The sequence below is a fragment of the Salmo trutta genome, chromosome 27 (genome assembly GCF_901001165.1).
Source record: "Salmo trutta chromosome 27, fSalTru1.1, whole genome shotgun sequence".
In the NCBI taxonomy this organism is placed as follows: domain Eukaryota; kingdom Metazoa; phylum Chordata; class Actinopteri; order Salmoniformes; family Salmonidae; genus Salmo; species Salmo trutta.
The window spans coordinates 28,223,086-28,242,913 of NC_042983.1; the positions used below are offsets into that span (position 1 = coordinate 28,223,086).

The 19,828-nt window shown below is 42.1% G+C and overlaps 1 protein-coding gene and 1 long non-coding RNA gene across 4 annotated transcripts; one reads left to right on the forward strand and one right to left on the reverse strand.

The window, feature by feature from the left end:
• Positions 1–53: 53 nt before the first annotated feature.
• LOC115164806 (uncharacterized) lies at positions 54–2,145 on the forward strand. 2 transcript variants are annotated; one of them, XR_003869989.1, is made up of 3 exons: positions 54–435; positions 821–936; positions 2,105–2,145. It is a non-coding gene; the product is annotated as an uncharacterized LOC115164806 (long non-coding RNA). The 2 variants fall into 2 exon arrangements; XR_003869988.1 differs by lacking the exon at positions 2,105–2,145 and having other exon boundaries at positions 821–1,612.
• Positions 2,146–6,670: 4,525 nt separating this feature from the next.
• On the reverse strand, positions 6,671–16,828 carry LOC115164807 (annexin A1). Of its 2 annotated transcripts, none has more exons than XM_029717621.1 (13): positions 16,690–16,828; positions 15,885–15,944; positions 14,912–15,002; positions 14,446–14,540; positions 14,152–14,265; positions 11,455–11,545; positions 11,283–11,362; positions 11,133–11,189; positions 10,903–10,996; positions 8,255–8,350; positions 7,824–7,882; positions 7,388–7,510; positions 6,671–7,054 (listed from the first exon to the last, which is right to left on the reverse strand). In XM_029717621.1, the coding sequence occupies exons 2-13, from the start codon at positions 15,930–15,932 to the stop codon at positions 6,995–6,997; spliced, it is 1,008 nt and encodes a 335-aa protein (XP_029573481.1). In that variant the 5' UTR covers positions 15,933–15,944; positions 16,690–16,828; the 3' UTR covers positions 6,671–6,994. The 2 variants fall into 2 exon arrangements, with proteins under 2 accessions (XP_029573481.1, XP_029573482.1); XM_029717622.1 differs by having other exon boundaries at positions 16,759–16,812.
• Between the last annotated feature and the right edge of the window lie 3,000 nt (positions 16,829–19,828).

The window sequence follows — 19,828 nt, forward strand, 5'->3', positions numbered from 1 at the left end:
GACCTGGAAGTCTAATCAGTAACACATTGTTAACCATGTGAGTAGAGAGAGAAACAACATTGAAACTCAACGAATTTCAACACAGTAGGTCTACATTCTCACGGACATGGAGGAATGCAGTGTCATGAACCACGGATATTGGCTACTGATAACCATTTTGATTAGGCCTAAACGGAGAAAGATGCTTGTTTGTGTCTTGATTAAAAGATGAAAAACTGCTACTTTGATGTTCCCGCATGAGCAACATACATGGTCACAAAAGAAAAAGGTATGGCGTGCCAACGCAGTGCATTTTTTGGATGGCGTTTCAAATAACAATTTGGGTTCAAAGAAGAAAGGGAAGGAATGTAACAGTTCAATGCAAACTGTTTGCCCATGGTGAAAGCTGCTGTTGACATCCAGAGACTTGACCTCAAACCTGAAAAACACTTGGAGGTAAGAATGACGATTGGCAGGTGTGGCGCGTTAGCTTGCTTAGCTAGCTAGTCTTTGGAGACAGACAGGTTGTCTTCTCAATGTTACCAATGTTCCAGCATATGTCGGGGATTTCGGACAGCACTAGCAAACTAGTTAGTCAGATTTCTAGCTAACTAGCCTGTTTAGTTTGCTAATTTGCTTGCCAACTCTCCTACACTATGTGGTATGCTACTCACTTACCTTTACACTGTCGGTTGCTAGCTACTAGTTAGCAAGATATCATAGTAATTGTGCTAATTTGTTAACAATTTCGCTAATTTGTTAACAATTTAATTTGTGCTAATTTGTTAACAATCCCAGGGGGCTGGGATTAAAATGGTCTGTTATGGTCTGCCCATAACAGGAGCTTCATCGTTATGACATGACATTGGATCGAGGAGGAGACCTGAGAGGAAGTTAGCTGCTTTGGCTTGTGCGAGACTGAGAGGATGTCATACCTACAATGTGATTGCTGCCACGGTAAGTGAAATACATGCAGACTTTAAAATTCAGCACAAAGTGAGAGCCACAGTGAGACAATGGAAGTAACTTTGTAAACGCATTCCGGGAGTTCAGTGGAAATGAAGAGGAGCGAGGTGAGATGAATGATGGAATGAGATTTGATGATGTGGGTGCGATTCTTGAGGAGGTTGAGCAACTTTTTCCTCCCTCCAAATTGTGTGGCACACACCCTCAACCTCATCGCCACCAATGAGGTGAACAAAGCTGCATCCCAAGGTCCATCCCGATTGTACAGAAGTGCAATGTCAAAATGTTTCCTCCATTTAGAACAAAGCACACTGGTCCACATTAGCTTCAGAGGTAATAGAGGACATTGCAAGCATGAAAGTAACATGTGATAAGATGGAGCTCAGAGTACCGTGCCATCTCCAAACTCATAGCCCTCACAGATGACCAGTTGGGGCAAATGTGTGAAGACCTGGGTGTGAGCAGCAAACTATATCCTTGTGAGATTGCTTTTCTCAAGGAGTACAGTACAGTCCTACAGCCACTCGCATTCTCTATTGATCTTCTTCAGGGAGAGAAGTGTTTTCTTGGCTTTCTTATCCCAACAATCCTAAGCTTAAAGTCTAAGCTCTCAGAGAAAATACCTCTCAACCCTTGAAAGATAGAGATGTGGAGCACATTAGTTCAAGAAGCAGCTTCTATGGAGAACACACACTCCAAAGAGGTTGATGAGGGAGCACAGAACCAGTCTGATGACTCAGAAGACAATGTTTTGGTGTTCGGAGGTGCAATGACAAGGAGGTGCAATGACAAGGACCAGCGCCCCCCCCCTTGGGTTGTGCCGTGGCAGAGATCTTTGTGGGCTATACTCGGCCTTGTCTTAGAACGGTAAGTTGGTGGTTGGAGACATCCCTCTAGTGGTGTGGGGGCTGTGCTTTGACAAAGTGGGTGGGGTTGTATCCTGCCTGTTTGGCCCTGTCCGGGGGTATCATCGGATGGGGCCACAGTGTCTTCTGATCCCTCCTGTCTCAGCCTCCAGTATTTATGCTGCAGTAGTTTGTGTTGGGGGCTAGGGTCAGTCTGTTACATCTGGAGTATTTCTCTTGTCTTATCCGGTGTCCTGTGTGAATTTAAATATGCTCTCTCTAATTCTCTCTTTCTCTCTTTCTTTCTCTCGGAGGACCTGAGCCCTAGGACCATGCCTCAGGACTACCTGGCATGATGACTCCTTGCTGTCCCCAGTCCACCTGGCCGTGCTGCTGCTCCAGTTTCAACTGTTCTGCCTGCGGCTGTGGAACCCTGACCTGTTCACCGGGTGTGCTTGTTGCACCCTCGACAAATACTATGATTATTATTATTTGACCATGCTGGTCATTTATGAACATTTTAACATTTTGACCATGTTCTGTTATAATATCCACCCGGCACAGCCAGAAGAGGACTGGCCACCCCTCATAGCCTGGTTCCTCTCTAGGTTTCTTCCTAGGTTTTGGCCTTTCTAGGGAGTTTTTCCTAGGGAGTTTTTCCTAGCCACCGTGCTTCTTTCACATGCATTGCTTGCTGTTTGGGGTTTTAGGCTGGGTTTCTGTACAGCACTTTGAGATATCAGCTGATGTACGAAGGGCTATATAAATAAATTTGATTTGAATTTGATGTATTGAGGAAGTTCCTCAAAGACAAGTCTTTGGACTCCTTGAAATCGTTCCCCACAGCCCGGAACTTGTTTCTGAACTACAACACGACACTGCCCTCCAGTGCCCCAGTTGAGAGCCTTTTCAGCTATGGTGGAAACCTCTTTACCCCTCAGTGATACAGGATGTCTAATGCTCATCTAGAGCATGTCCTCTTGCTACAATACAAAAGCAATTTCTGCCTTCAATCATCTGAGAAGGCTAGCTTCAGAATAGGCCTACTGCAATGCCATGTCTGATATGTGGGTTTATTGCACCAAGCTGCACTTTTTTTGCTTAAACTTAAAAAACAACTTGGTGGACTAAATGTGTGATTACTGTTTTCTTCATATTTCTATTTCTAATTTTAGTCATTTCGCTGACGCTCTTATACAGAACGACTTACAGTAGTCGGTGCATACATTTTTATTTTTGTACTGGTGTCTCTTGGGATAAGTGTTTAGTATCATCCATGTTGCTGTGCTACTAAAGCCCTTACTTATTTAAGTAACCTTTTATTTAACTATGCAAGTCATTTAAGAACAAATATGCCTAATTTTAACATGTATCCTTTGTCCTGCACGTTGTGTCTGTGCCCACATTTTTAGACAGGTGTACATGATTAAAAGACGAATTGAGGTCTGACTGTTATCAGATCTTTTAGGTGTAAATGGACAAGATCAGGATGATGGATGCATGTTAGGCAGGTATACAGGGCTTAAATACATTTGTGTCACATTGTGATGTGTTCTAATGTGGCTCAAATATCCTGCAATAAATGTTAAATTGGTCATCTTTTTTTCTTATGTGTTTTATGGGTGAAATAATCCAAAAGTAACTGAAAGTAATCAGATTACGTTACTGAGTTTAGGTAATCCAAAAGTTACGTTACTGAATACAATTTTAGACAAGTAACTAGTAACTGTAACAGATTACTTTTTAAAAGTAACCTACCCTATATATATATATATATATGTATGTTACAGTACTATACTTTAATACCCTTTAAATGCTTATATTTATAACTGTCTGTTGTAGGAAAGACTGTATTCGTATAAAAATAAAAAACATTGTTTTAAAACAACTGCAGAGACACACACCCTATCCCCCCTCCCCCCCCCCGGAAAAACCCATTGTTTTGAAACAAACACACACACCTTTCCCAGAAAGCCTTTCTCCGAGACAGACAGAGAGAGAAAAACTGAGATTATTCGTTAAAGGTGAGATACAATTTTAAAACCCTTTATTTAATTCTAAATATTTAGTACAGACCTTTTAAACATGTTATAATTTGTTAAACAATTTAACTATTCCTTTTTACAGAAAAAGGCGGGGCTATATGGTTAACCCAGACACCCGTCTGTGTCCAACTCCCCATCTTCCCAAAAGTGTCTCTTCCCTGCACGATGTCCAGCACACTCCAGGTTCAGTATGTTTTCTTTACCAGGATAGATCAAACGTCTTACCTTTAGACCCTGGGTCTCTCTTTAGAATGGAAGCACCCAGCAGCATAATTGTTCACGATGTTGGAAAAGATTATCCAGCTGTCTCATCATGGCCAGGAATATATGATAATCGCTCCACTTAAAGCTAAAGACAGGCACAAAATAGTTCACATCCTTGCAGGCTTTGGAAAATACATATGAAGTAACCGATTTTGTAGCATTGGAACTATTGAATTGGGCACATGCTAAAATTGTCACTTTGGAGTCTGGACTATACGCCACTGAAGAGATTCTTATGGCTTTCAAATCATCGCACACTTCCTCTTCCAGCGCGTACCCGGGCAGGGTTGTCCCACTCAAGGTGTGTTCGATCTGGCATAGCGCTAGCCGTATCTTAAGCCCTTCTCTCATACGCAGCGCAAAAAGAAAAACTCCCATGTTTTGTTTGATAAAGGGGGCTGTGGCCGCTGTCTGTGAAAATCTTCACAGTTGAATCCTCAGGTGGGAAAATGTAACCCATATGTCCAGCACTCATATCCAGCACTCCATTAAAACAATCAGGGGCATCACGCAGAATGTCTTCAATGTTTTTGTCATTGTGTTCTTGACACGCACAAAGTACACCTACAATTGGCCTAGGAGACATGTTTAATTTGTTATTTAATGTTCAGGGTTTATTTTAATTTCTTGTTTAGTGTTCTGGGGTTTATCGAGGTCGCTTGTAGTGTTCAGCTCTTATTTATAATGCGGCTGCCCCCAATAACCCCGGACATTCCTGTTTCATAGACAACAGCCCTAAGGTCACTACAACGGGGGGCCATACTCTTTGAAATGTTCCAACACATTTCCTAGTTCAACAAGGTCCCTACACAGCAATCATCATGACAGCTTCAAAGGAACAGATGCACTATCTGGTTAAATAAACACTCACTCTAAAGCACGAGAACTTCCTGACAGGATGTCCTGCTGGATGCCCATATATGGGCATACACACCTGATCCATAAAGTAAGGTCATAAATCACACGTTTAACGTGTGCCGTCTACTGTATTCTCTCTCTCATGACATCTGTGATGGTCAAAATCTGTTACATTTGTGAATGTCTAAATCAACATTTGGGCCATTTTAAACAGCATGCGTCCCTCCTATAGACAAGGGAAGAAGGGCTATGTAAAGGGTACGATTTTGTCTTTTTGAGTATATGCAATTTGTCTGCCTCCGACGCAAAATATATGTTTGACTTCCACCCAAAATTACTTCTTTAATATTTTATGTTTAAGGACATGTGCAGGTCGCATTCTTTATCATATAGCTATGAAAGTTAGATCTGCCTGTTTGAGACAAATTCAGCGATTGCTTTGCAGTGTCTGTGCGGTGAAGCAGTTGAGCTGGATAAATGTTTTTTGAAGTACCGCCCATTTGACCTAACGTTGCAGTAATGATGCAGCCGACCCATAGAGGGAGGCAGATACAAGTTTATTTGACAGAGGACGTTTACATGGTCCTAGGAAGGTCTGGATGGCTGTCTTCGGTGGGAAATCAATAAAATAAGTAATGTAAATGTATACATTTTTTAAAAGTAATTCTAGTGCCTGATTTCGAGGACTGTCAGCTTAAGAGGTTTAAGGGGTGGCTCTCCCATAGGCACCAATATGATAGAGGCTGGGTCTGGTCTGATTAGTTCATTGACTGTATATCAATCAGAAAAAGGAGCGAGTGAGATGTGTCGCTTCCTCATCCCTCTCTGGTGGAGTCAGCACAGGCGTCATGTAAGCAAATGTAATGTTTGATGCCACGTTCAAATCAACTGGGAACTCGGGACACGTAAATCTCTGACTTCCGACTTCAGTGTATTCAAGACAACTGGCAACTCGGGGGTCAAAAAACAAGTTCCAACTGGGAAAAATCGTTTTGAACAGTCATCCAACTCGGAATTCCATGTCGGGAACTCAGGCATCTTTCTAGAGCTCCAACTTTCCGACCTGAAGATTGCTGACATCATGATTTGACCTTGTTTTTTTCAGAGTTCCCAGTGGTCTTGAAAGCACCATAAGTCTTTGGGCTCATGCAGCAAAGTCTTCTTTTCCTATTCATCTTTTTTGGACTTTCGTGAGTTGCTGACATATCAGTAAATACGTAATTTGACCCTGATGCTTTCCACTCGAACAAACACATATTTTCGTTAATTTTTGCCTCTGAGATGGTTCCATAGTTTTTCTTTATGTTGGAATTTGAATTAGGCTTATGTTAATAAGATTAAGAAGTCACTTGTTTGTTCAAAACGTGTATTCTACTCTCCTCTGTCTTCTTCAAGAATGGCCTTACATGTAACTGTAGTCTCATGTGACCATCCTTCCAAATTACGTCTTGCTACTGTAGACCTAATACAAATAACTACATCTAAATTCTAGAGTGAGATGAATCTTCATTTGTATTACACAATGTCTGTCTGTATTTTACAGTGTTGTAAATGTAACTCATGACATGGTCTGAGGTGGTTCATTCTCGGTGGGTCATTATCAAATTATAACTTTTCATAGACAGGCTACAGGCTGCATTGCAAAAAAGTATACTAATAATAAACATTCTTTTTTTTAGAATGAAAAATATATACACAGTCAAATTCAGACAATTTGGATCCACATAAAAAGCTTTATTTTCACAAAGGACCAGTTATCCAACCAGGGTACAATGCCACTGTATATTCTTGGTGTGCGATATATTGCACTATGGATCACCAAGTCTGCTGAAGCTAGGCTAAATTATGCAATGCTGCTTAACATGCTAACTGTGCTTATTGCCGTTAGCATGTAGCGAAAATACATCAGAACTGCCATTTTAGATATTTGTCATGAACCATTATATTTTGCTTTTGGGAAGTGCACATTGTTTCATCATGTACAGTTTTCTAAAATGGTGTGAATGCCATTCTCGATAGGTGAGAGAGGAGAGAAAGTTAGCAGTCACTTCCACACAGGGCCAGTAGGATCTTCTCATAGTCGCCATTGGTCTTATTCTAGGGGTAAGAGACAAGAGGCTGTATCACAACCGGCCGTGATTGAGAGTCCCATAGGGCGGCGCACAATTGGCCCAACATCGTCCGGGTTTGGCCGGTGTAGGCCGTCATTGGAAATAAGAATTTGTTCTTAACTGACTTGCCTAGTTAAATAAAGGTTAAATAAAAAATGATGTCTTTAAAACTCTGGACCCCGATTAAGTCTAGTCCTGGATTTAAACTCATTCTCAATGGAGGATCTGTTGAAATAGCTTTTTAGTCTAGTACTATGCTTAATCTGGGTCGGGAGAACAGTTCCTTGTCTTTTATTGCTACTTTGAGATATTTGCTCACCAGAATTTCCTGGTAGAGGGTTTTCCCAAACGTCTTCTTGTACTCCTGTTTGATCCGGGCCATGTCCACTTCAGAACGGCTCACCATGACACGGGTCAGAATCTTGGTCCAGGTTCCTTTACCCTGGGGTATGGCACAGACACACAAACTGAAGATTTATAACCAGATAGTGCAAGGTCCTTAGCTTGAACCTAGATCTGTTTGTGCTTTCTTGTACAGTATTTGCATGTTCTTCTGTAGATTGTCAAATCTTAAAACATGGTCGTTTTATTTAGGTAGAAAATGGATTGTAACAGGTACCTAGAGTTGTCCGATAAGAAACACTTATTTTCATTTTTTAAACATTTTCTGTTGCATACCCTAATGAACACGACCCAGGGCAAACTCTTATGTGGCACATAAAATGCACTGTAAGTATGTTTAACAGTAAACAGACCTTCATGGCCAAGTTGAGTCTCTCAGCAAAGAAAGCAGGCTTGCTTCCAGCACACTTCACTGAAAGACAGATAGAAAGAGAGGGCAGCATAGACAAGAGGCAGCATTCTCCAAAGCTGTCGCAAGGGTATCGGAATGGCCATGAGATGACCAGCGCATTGCAGGAGTTGTAGTATAGTGAATTTGCCTTGGATAATGTGCCACCCATCTATTAAAAAGTTATTATTATTTTAGTCTTGAGAGACCAATGTTAATTTGCTCACATCGTGGGCTTTTTCTGCATGGGGAAAATGAAGGACATAGTGTAATGTTACAGGACTGATGCCCAGTGAAGGGTGTGATACAGCAGAAGACATGGATTGAGGGTGATGCACAGATTATTTAAAAGACATTGGAACATTACTAGGCTTGGTCCTGGCAGTGCTATCTCACCTACGGCAGTCAGACAGTTCTCAATGTCTCCCTTCAGTTCCAGGTCGATAGCCTTTGTCACATCCACCTTACTGTACTTGGAGTACTTCTCAAACGCTGAGAGAGAGAAAGAGAGAGAGAGATGTACTTGAAATGCGCAAACAGTATCAAATAATTTGTGGTTGCACATGCAGTGTACAAAAAAGGGAAAACACACGCACATCTAGATTGTAGCAGTATTCATCAGTGTCTAAGTGATGACAAAAACAAAGAACCCTATAGATAGGGCTACAACGTAATTAACAGGTGGTGAGAAAATAAGTGTGTGTGTGGAATTAAATAATTATAATTTTGTGGGTGCTTATATTTGTCCTATTGCTCAAATAAAGACATTTTAGCTAATACTTGTTAAATATTCAAAAAGGTAGGGGTCAAAAATTATTGACACCCTTAAATATTATTTTAGATGAGTAGATTAGATGAGTTTATTAGTCACATGCACAGGGTCACAGATGTAATCGTAGTGTACAGTGAAATTCTTGAGCATACATAAATGTTTGTTGGGGGGGTGGGGTAGAATATGCATAGGGAGAGCTGCAAGGGGGGCAGGAGGGGGGCAGGTAGCTGCCTAGTGACTATTCAGCAGCCTGATGGTCTGGGGGTAGAAGCTATTGGTCCGTCTGACAGTTTTTGCCATAATACTCCTATACTGCCCGCGTCTGAGTAATGGATGCGGGGAGAACAGGCTGTGGCTTGCCTGTCTGAGGTCCTTGATGCTCTTCTTGGCCTTCCTGGATGGCAGGCAATGAGCACCCAATGGTACGTTCGGCTGAGTGTTACACCCTCTGTAGAACCTTGCAGTCAGTGGCGGTGGAGTTGCCGTACCAGGCCATGATGCAGCCTGACAGTATGCTCTCGATGGTGCTCCTCTAGGAGACTGTGAGGACCCTCAGACAAATGCTTAATATCTTCTGCCTCCTGATGTTGAAGAGTCGCTGCCGTGCCTTTTTCACCTCGATGTCTGTGTGGATATGACCATTTCAGCTCATTGGAGATGTGTAAACCGCAATCAGTTACTTTGTTTTGCTGACGTTGAGGGAGAGGATGTTTACCTGGCACCATACCGTCAGAGTGCCTACGTCCTAGGCTGTCTCGTCGTTGTTGGTAATCAGGCCTGCTACTGTCATGCCGTCTGTGAACTTGGTGATGGAGTTGGAACGGCGTGAGGCCATGCAGTTGTGGGTATACATGGAGTACAGGTGGGGACTGAGGACGAACCCTTGAGGGGCCCCTCGTGTTGCGGATCAGTGGGATGGAGGTAATGTTGCCTACCTTCACCACCTGGGGGCGGCCTGTCAGGAAGTCCAGGAACCAGTTGAATAGGGAGTTCAGTCTCAGGGTTGTGTGCTTTGTGATGAGCTTAGAGCACACTGTGGTATTGAAGGCCCAGCTGTAACTGATTAACAGCAGCCTCAGATATGCATTTCTTTTGTTTATGTGTTTGAGGGCAGGGTGCAGTGCATTGGCAATTGCGTTGTCTGTGGATCTGTCAGGGCGGTAGACGAATTGGAGAGGGTCAAGTGTGTCGGGAGGGAGGAGGTGATGGGGTCTTTGTGCAAAAGCAGTCAATTTTGTTAAACCTGCTACACTGGAAGTGTAACTTTTGGTCAGGGTGAGCAGAGCGCAAGCCACTTTATCCTATTGCTCTACAGCAGAGTTTCCCAAACTCGGTCTTGGGGCCTCCCTTGGGTGGACGTTTATTTTTTTGTAGTGTTAGGTTAAAGACCAAAACGTGCACGGGGGGGGGGGAGGGGGGCAGGACTGAGTGTGGGAAACCCTGTTCTACGGTGTGAGCCCACACGATAGCCTATAGTACTCTGATGAGAAGGACATAGGCTACTAATTGTGTGAGTTGACAAATTATCAGACAAGGCAAGTCAATCAAAGAAACCGTTTGTCCTTGACTTCAACACATTTGCGTAAAAAAAAATATTTATTAAACAAAATCAAAAGTGGTGGAGCACTGCCTCATCTAATGTAAAAGTGCTGGGGAAAATGCCTGCTTGCCACACGTTTGCAGGCCATGCTCTCACCATTACCAATAACACGGGAGGTTAGCATTTTGGGGGGGTATGATATTTATCCCTCTAACTTTCTCACTCAACATTCTTCACAATTAATTAATGATTATCTGTAATCACGGTAGCATCCACATTAATATACTGGTCAGTATATAGATCATCTTTGCTACTGCATATTTTTGGAAAGCATTGGACAACTGCAAAAGTGTTGCTACAACTCTCAATAACATTTCTGCCCTCAATTGAGCAGGTGCTATTTATCGACAAAGTTCAGTGGGAGAAAGTTTAAGTAGCGAGACTAGTTTCTGGAAGACAATGCCATGCTGACTAACATGTGTTTACATATGAATACTTAAATAGGTGTGGCTAAGGCTTAAAAGGGTGTGAACGATGCTGAATGGGCATAAACAAAGAGGAGCACTCTAGCAAGGGCATTGCTACTACTTGTCTCTTAAGTGGTTTTACAAGTTTAGCAGCATAATTTACCATGTTTCGTCAAACTACAGTGTATGATATACCAGAAGCTCTGAGTCTGTACTTTTATAAAAGTAGACTAGCTCACATAGAGCTGTGCTGTCACATATTCACCTTGGCGGAGCTGAGGAGCACTTCTGGTGGTCAGAATGTCTATGAAGACAGAGCAGTCTGTTCCCTTCTTCTTCTCTCCAGCCTCATACAGGGCCTATGGATCGATAGAGTAGGCACAGGCATCACACACACAGGGATTCAATTACACATTGACACTGGGTGCCAGTGCCAAACGTTGATTTCTTAAGAAATTCTGACACACAAATAAACACTCTAGCTCTCCTCCATACCTTGGCATCTCTTTCAGCAAGTTCCTGGTTCACGATGGAGTCCTCATTCCTAGTAGCCTACAGTATGTGAGGGAGAGAGCGGGGGCAGTGAGGTTAATTGTGCCATACTATTCATCTGAGGTTAAAGAAACAATAAATAAACACACACACCTTGCAGAGCGAGAGCAGAGCATTTCCGAAGTCTCCGCCTGTGTCAGACTTGATGTCATTCTGCAGCTCGTTTTTGTATTCTAGCAAGAAAAAGCCATGATTATTGTCTTGTTGTAACTATCATATCACTTACAGGACATTTACTTATTGCGGACATAAACATATTACACACCTTCCTTATAGACCTTCTTTATCTCTCTGATCTCTTTATTGGTCCTGGAGGCCAGAATCTCAATCAGAGTATCCTCATCTGTGCCCAATCCCTGAGAGAGATAGGTGAGAGGGGTAAGGGTCAACAAGGACAAAAGGGTCACATCAGTCATAAAGCTGAGACAAAAGAGCCCAGGATCAGATGACAAACACATAAAGAGCTGGGCCATGTTCATTATACCCCAAATGGAACAGAACAGACTGAAGCATGGCACTACCTGCACTTACAGGTCTACCACTATGCCAGACACCTCCCAGCTAGCACATAACGTTGTGAGCACCGTATGTTTCTTAGAGATTGGTGAAACGGTGGTTGTCCCATGGTTATTCTGCATACAACCTTCCCAAAACTTTCTGGGAATGGTGCTGGATAGTTGTTTGGCGTTGAAACATTCTCAGCACATTTAAGAAACTTCACTAAAAATATAATTCCATTGATAGAGAACAAAAGGTCAAAGGTTCAAATCTCACTGCCTGCCAAAATAAAAAATAAATGTGTTTGCATTATTATTGCTTAAGCAAATTAATTTCCATGTGTCCCGTCGGTGCTTGGATTCCTAAACATTCCCAGAACCTCCCTGTAACCTAAAAATGTACGTTCCCAGAAAAAGACACGTTCACTTCCGTTCTCAGAACGTTTAAAACAACATTCTCAGAACCTCCCTGCAAACATTTGACCAGTCAGGAAACTTATGGCTTCGTTCCCAGAACCAATGGGGAACCAAAAACGTACATTCCCACAACTTCCAAGGAACCAAATGTGCTAGCTGGGCTCACACACACTGCACATGCACAGACTTGTGTATCGTTAACCTGTTATGGATAGGGGGCAGTATTTTCACGGCCGGATAAAAACGTACCCGATTTAATCTGATTATTACTCCTGCCCAGAAACTAGAATATGCATATAATTATTAGCTTTGGATAGAAAACACTCCAAAGTTTCTAAAACTGTTTGAATGGTGTCTGTGAGTATAACAGAACTCATTTGGCAGGCCAAAACCTGAGAAGATTCTGTACAGGAAGTACCCTGTCTGACCATTTCTTGGCCTTCTTGATCATCTCTATCCAAAACAGGGGATCTCTGCTGTTACGTGACACTTCCTACGGCTCCCATGGGCTCTCAGAAGGCGGCAAAAAGCTGAATGGTGGCTTTGCAGGCCCTGGCTGAAAAACATTAGCGCGTTTGGATAGTGGTCGGTCAGAGTACTATGAGACTGAGGCGCGTGCACGAGTTGACTCCATGTTTACTTTCTCTCTCTTTGTACTAAAACACGGTTTCCCGGTCGGAATATTATCGCTTTTTTACCAGAAAAATGGCATAAAAATTGATTTTAAACAGCGGTTGACATGCTTCGAAGTACGGTAATGGAATATTTAGAATTTTTTGTCACGAAACGCGTCGGGCGTAACCCTTCGTCACCCTTGGATAGTGTCTTGAACGCATGAACAAAACGCCGCTATTTGGATATAACTATGGATTATTTTGAACCAAACCAACATTTGTTATTGAAGTAGAAGTCCTGGGAGTGCATTCTGGCGAAGAACAGCAAAGGTAATAACATTTTTCTTATAGTAAATCTGACTTTGGTGAGGGCTAAACTTGGTGGGTGTCTAAATGGCTAGCCCTGTGATGCCGGGCTATCTACTTAGAATTTTGCAAAATGTGCTTTCACCGAAAAGCTATTTTAAAATCGGACATAGCGAGTGCATAAAGGAGTTCTGTATCTATCATTCTTAAAATAATTGTTATGTTTTTTGTGAACGTTTATCGTGAGTAATTTAGTAAATTCACCGGAAGTGTTCGGTGGGAATGTTAGTTCTGAATGTCACATGCTATTGTAAAAAGCTGGTTTTTGATATAAATATGAACTTGATTGAACAAAACATGCATGTATTGTATAACATAATGTCCTAGGCGTGTCATCTGATGAAGATCATCAAAGGTTAGTGCTGCATTTAGCTGTGGTTTTGTTTTTTGTGACATTATATGCTAGCTTGAAAAATGGGTGTCTGATTATTTCTGGCTGGGTACTCTGCTGACATAATCTAATGTTTTGCTTTTGCTGTAAAGCCTTTTTGAAATCGGACAGTGTGGTTAGATAAAGGAGAGTCTTGTCTTTAAAATGCTGTAAAATAGTCATATGTTTGAAAAATGGAAGTTTTTGTATTTTTGAGGAATTTGTAATTCGCGCCACGCCTATCATTGGATATTGCAGCAGGTGTTCCGCTAGCGGAACGTCTAGATGTAAGAATTAAGTATAGTAGGTACTCATCACCACTTTTCTTACCGTCTCACACATATTAAGACAGACAGACAGTCCCACCCATTTTAAAAGTTCCACCGTTATTACACAACTATACAATAATACAGCAGAATAGTGTCACTATGGGTAGGGTGTTAGGAAGTGGGTGGGTCTGACTAAACAGCTAAACAAGAATACAGGATGACGTCATCCCAGCGTCCTCTTTAGAAGGTAATCATTACTCTTTAATTATTTGTATTGTATCTGTTACCGTCTCTAGGCCAACCGAACGGAGGGAAAGATACACATTTGTTTGTATTCTAAGTAGTATTGTATATTCTTAGTAGGAGTGAGTGAGTGAGTGAGTGAGTGAGTGAGTGAGTGAGTGAGTGAGTGAGTGAGTGCATGTGTACCTTCATGGCCAGTTTGAGCTGTTGGGCGTCATATTGGGCTGGCGTTTTGAGCAGTGCCAGAACCACATCCTCCAGCTCTCCACTTAGGGCCGACTTCAGGGCAGTCTCCAGAGGCTGCAGATAGAGGGTTGATACACACTTCCACAGTCATACACAAGTGTGTGTTTTAGCTTTCCAGGTGCCTGGATTTTGCACGTTTTGCATTGTTCCATTAGTCCTAAAGTGCGAATTCCACCCACGAGCCGCCACCCGCACATGCTAAACCAAACGCACCTAGTGGGTGTCCCGTCTTACCTTGCCACTAGCCTTTTGGTAGCTAGCTTTGATCTGCTGTCTCTGGGCATTGCTCCTCTTCACCAGCACATCAATGATGGTGTTCTCATCTACACCTAGGTCACAGAGACAAGATGGAAGGACTTGTTCAATAAGAAGCGTTGTTGCGTACTCTAATCCATGAGCTCTTATCAATTTCTTTATGAACATTAAGTGTCTGTGTGGCCCCGGGTTTACGGTTAGGCAGCTCTGACTACTCCCCAGCAAGAGACAATGAAAACACGGACCCGGAAATGTACACACGGTCACATTCCCTCAGAATGTCCTTCTATGCTGCCTCATGTTACACACAGAGTGAGTTCTATTCAACTAAGCTTCTCTGCTATGAAACACATTCAAACATTATTTGTGTGTGTGTGTGTGTGTGTGTGTGTGTGTGTGTGTGTGTGTGTGTGTGTGTGTGTGTGTGTGTCAGTGTCAACCTCACCTTTGGCCTTGATGGCCTTATCCAAGATGCCTGCATCCCCATCGGCACTGAATTGCGGGTAGGGAATCACAGTGCCCTGATTGAGTTGGGTCTGAGACAGAGAACAATTTCACTTAGCTGCCATGCAGTGAATCAATGGATACCTTCACAAAATGTAGAGAATAGTTCAGAAGCAAAGGGAGAAACATCCCATACAAGGAATAGGGAAAGATGGGGAAAGAGAAGGAATTGTGCAGTTTGTTTCTCAGACTCTCTTTGACCCTCTCGGTCGCTATCCTCAACATCCGTCTATTTTTCGCTCACTCTTCCTCTGTCCTCTACCCGCCCCTTCCCCCTAATCTTTATCCGGCTACAAAAAGTACCCAAATGATCAAAATGACTCAAGTAAAAGTGAAGGTCACCCAGTAAATTACTACTTGAGTAAAAGTCTAAAAGTTTTTGTTTTTTAAATATACTTAAGTATCACAAGTAAATGTAATTGCTAAAATATACTTAAGAATCAAAAGCAAAACTAAAAGTTTAAATTATTTCAAATTCCTTATATTAAGAAAACCAGACTGCATGGCTTCCTTGTTTTTTTACATTTGTGTTTAGTAAGTCGACCAGATCAGAGGCAGTAGCGATGACCAGGGATGTTCTCTTGATAAGTATGTGAATTTGACAATTTTTCTGTCCTGCTAAGCATTCAAAATGTAGCGAGCATTTTTGGTTGCTAGGGAAAATGTATGGAGTAAAAAATATATTATTTTCTTTAGGAATGTAGTGGGGTAAAAGTAAAAGTTGGCAAAAATATAAATAGTAAGATACTCCAAAAACCTACATAAATACTTAAAGAGTACTTTAACGTTTGTTTTTTACAAAAGTACTTTACATCACTGGCTACAAGTGTACAAACATAGCCTGGTAAGTTTTTCCATATTCCACAAGATTTTATTTTTAGGCTTTCCCTCAAGCAAGTGGAACAGAACCCTACCGAGTCATCTGCCATGCCCAGAAAGATGGTCTGCTGCAAGAAGGACATGGTGGCACGGGTCTGCAGAGAGAAACAGGGCGATTCAGTAATAACCACAGTACAGTATTAATAATATCCTCTATATTGACACCAAAGTCTAATGAATTTCTAAAATAATTAGAGTTGAAAAGCTCCTTCTTTGATGCCAGAATATGCTACAGTAACAGTACCAGACCATGTATATATTTCGTCAAACTGTACTTCATGGACTCATCCCCAACAAAAAAGTAAACCATTTCTCTGCCTATGATAGGCTGCCACTTATATCGGCTAATCATCATTCCATAGAATACAATTATATTCCTAGAACAACTGGATAGAAATGTGTGTTTATGAGGTTGCACAGATTAATTATTTGTCACTGCACCATCTATTTCACAATGTTGGCAAAAAATCTGGTGCTGAACACACCTAACTGGAATCATGTAGATAGAACTCACCCAAAACTTGAACCTTTTCGTCACTTTTACTCAGTTAGTTCACAATGCTTTTCAAGACATAACAGGATCTGAGGTATATGGATCCGTTACAGAAAATAATTAATCAAAAATAATTCTGAAATATCACCACTACGCCACAGCCACACTGGCTATCTGATACGAGCGACGTGAGTGACAAAGAAACAGGGAAGTACGCATGGTAAAGTTCTCTAGGGTAACGTTACACTGCATTTAGAATGTATTCATACAGCTGTGAAGTTAGTTTCCCATCTAAACATGGTTTCAAAGTCCCTAAAAAGGAGAGAAGTGAACAAAATGATTGTTACCTAGAATTGGAAGTCGAGATGCTCAATTTCCTGGAGAAGGTCTGTTGAATAAAAAAAGGGATATCTTACCAGCTAGACAAAGGTAGAGACTGTGAAACTTTCTCAGACAGATTGCATGGGCCTTGGGAAGAATCACTCATATATTTATATACATGAAAAACCCCACCTAGAAATGGTGCAGCCCACATTCAACACTATCATTGGACAGGTATTGCTGGTTGCGAGACTGTGTAAAACTTTCCATGCAACGCAATAAAGTTGTCAGTAAATTAACAGCAGCCAGCAGTAGAAGAAAACTGACACAATTTGGTTACATGAAAACAGATGTGGATTGTTTAGTAAGGTTCCCTCTTGAGTTCATGTTAACAAATTCAATATTTAATGTAGACACTATAAATTGAAGCAAAATGGGATTTCTTAGGCTATGGAAGTTGTGCCTCAATATGGGGGGGGCGCAATTACCGGTAGACCGAAAGGGGTTCCCTTAAATGGGATTAGCTAGATTCATTATTGGATTTTTAAATTAATTAGCCATTGAGTCTTGAAGGATATAACCTATAAATGAGCTATTTTACCCATGAGAGCCCAAAATATAAACTTGTTTTACTACATTGGTTGTAAACAATGTAATTGTAAACAAACACTGTAGAGCTTCAAAACATGGTTAAAACTATCATTTTGATCTCATGTATAATCCTCCTTTGCAGCTGGTGGTAAAGGGTGTGGTTTACTAGCTACCTCTTGCGGTTGTCAAGGCCACAAGACGGTCTGGGACCTGACACTAACTGTCCAACTTGTCCAACTTGTTTGAACATTCCAATGGAGATCTTTGGACAAGTTACTCAGAAAGATTACACTACAACCTCTCCAAAGCTACTATTCCAGATACTTTTGAAAAACTAAATGATTACTGAATTACTTGAGTTACTTTTAAATTCAGAAATTCTTTCTGTTTTTTCAATGACATTCAATTCAGCTTTGAAAAAAGGTGCAGGTTTAAGTTTGTTTCACCTGAGCGAGTCTGATCACAAGTCAGATGACACACCAAATGCATTTCATGGATCCTTTTTGTCTTCTTCTAATGCCTCTTAAGGGATAACGAATCCAAAAGTAACTGAAAGTAATCCGATTGCGTTACTACATTTGGGTAATCAATTTCCCTTTTTCATTGCTCTTTGCCGATACTGGTTTCCATAATTGAAAACACCTCACATTCTTGCGCATGATCAGCGAGGGAAAAAGTATGCAATTGTCATACTTGAATAAAACTAAAGATACCTTAATAGAAAATGACTCAAGTAAAAGTGAAAGTCACCCAGTAAAATACTAATTAAGTAAAAGTCTAAAAGTAAATATACTTACAGTTGAAGTCAGAAGTTTACATACACCTTAGCCAAATACATTTAAACTCAGTTTTCACAATTCCTTACATTTAATCCTAGTAAAAATTCACTGTCTTAGGTCAGTTAGTATCAGCACTTTATTTTAAGAATGTGAAATGTCAGAATAATAGTAGAGAGAATGATTTATTTCAGCTTTTACTTCTTTCATCACATTCCCAGTGGGTCAGAAGTTTACATACACTCAATTAGTATTTGGTAGCATTGCCTTTAAATTGTTTAACTTGGGTCAAATGTATCAGGTAGCCTTCCACAAGCTTTCCACAATAAGTTGGGTGAATTTTGGCCCATTCCTCCTGACAGAGCTGGTGTAACTGAGTCAAGTTTGTAGGTCTCCTTGCTCGCACACGTTTTTTCAGTTCTGCCCACAAATTTTCTATAGGATTGAGGTCAGCGCTGTATGATGGCCGCTCCAATACCTTCACTTTGTTGTCCTTAAGTCATTTTGCCACAACTTTGGAAGTATGCTTGGGGTCATTGTCCATTTGGAAGACCCATTTGCGACCAAGCTTTAACTTCCTGACTGATGTCTTGAGATGTTGCTTCAATATATCCACATCATTTTCCTACCTCATGATGCCATCTATTTTGTGAAATGCACCAGTCCCTCCTGCAGCAAAGCACCCCCACAACAGGATGAACCAAGATGGGAGCTGTGGTGAAGCGTTGTTTGATGTCCCGGAATGCCCGGTCAGCATCTGAAGACCACGTGAACGGAAACTTGGGGGAGTTGAGTGCTGACAGGGGGGAAGCCACGGTGTTGTAACCTCGGATAAAGCGGCGATAGAAGTTGGCGAACCCCACGAAACATTACAGCTGCACCCTGGAAGTAGGCTGGGGCCAATCCACCACCTCTCTCACCTTCCCGGGATCCATTTGTACACTCCCTGCAGCGATGATGTAACCCAGAAAAGGGATGGTGGAGCAATGGAACTCACACTTCTCTGCTTTTACAAACAGCTGATTCTCCAGGAAGCATTGGAGAACCTGTCGGACATGGAGCACATGTTCTTGGGTGGAGTGGGAGAAGACAAGGATGTCATCGAGGTAGACAAAGATGAACCGGTTCAACATGTCACGGAGAACATCATTAACCAGAGCCTGGAACACAGCAGGGGCCTTGGTAAGGCCAAATGGCATGACCAGATACTCGTAGTGACCGCTGGCCGTGTTGAAAGTGGTCTTCCACTTGTCCCTGGTGTGGTGGTAGGTGTTCCGTAGATCCAGCTTGGAAACACGGTGGCCCCCTGAAGTGGCTCGAAGCCCGAGGAGATGAGGGATAGCGGGTAGCGTTTCTTCACCGTTATGTTGTTGAGACCCCGGCAGGAAAGGAAGAAGGACAAATGAATCCTGGAGCCAGGGAGTCCCCATATAGGTCGCCATCGCCATGGTCTCTGGTCCTGACAGAGTGTACAGCTGTCCCCGGGTCGAAGTAGTGCTAGGGAGAAGGTAAATCCCGCAGTCATATGGTCGGTGTGGCGGAAGTGAAGTGGCCCGGGCCTTGTTGAACACCTTCCGGAGGTCCTGGTACTCCGCGGGAATGGCAGAGAGGTCCGGGGCAACTTCCGAGCCCCCAGGAAGACGTCGTGGGGCAGGTTGTGCTGACTTCAGGCAATAGGCGTGGCAGAATGGGCTCCAGCCCATGATGGCACCAGTAGACCAGTAAATGAGGTGATGTGTCACTGAAGCCATGAGAATCCCAATACCACGGGAATCTGAGGAGACTTAATGAGCAAGAA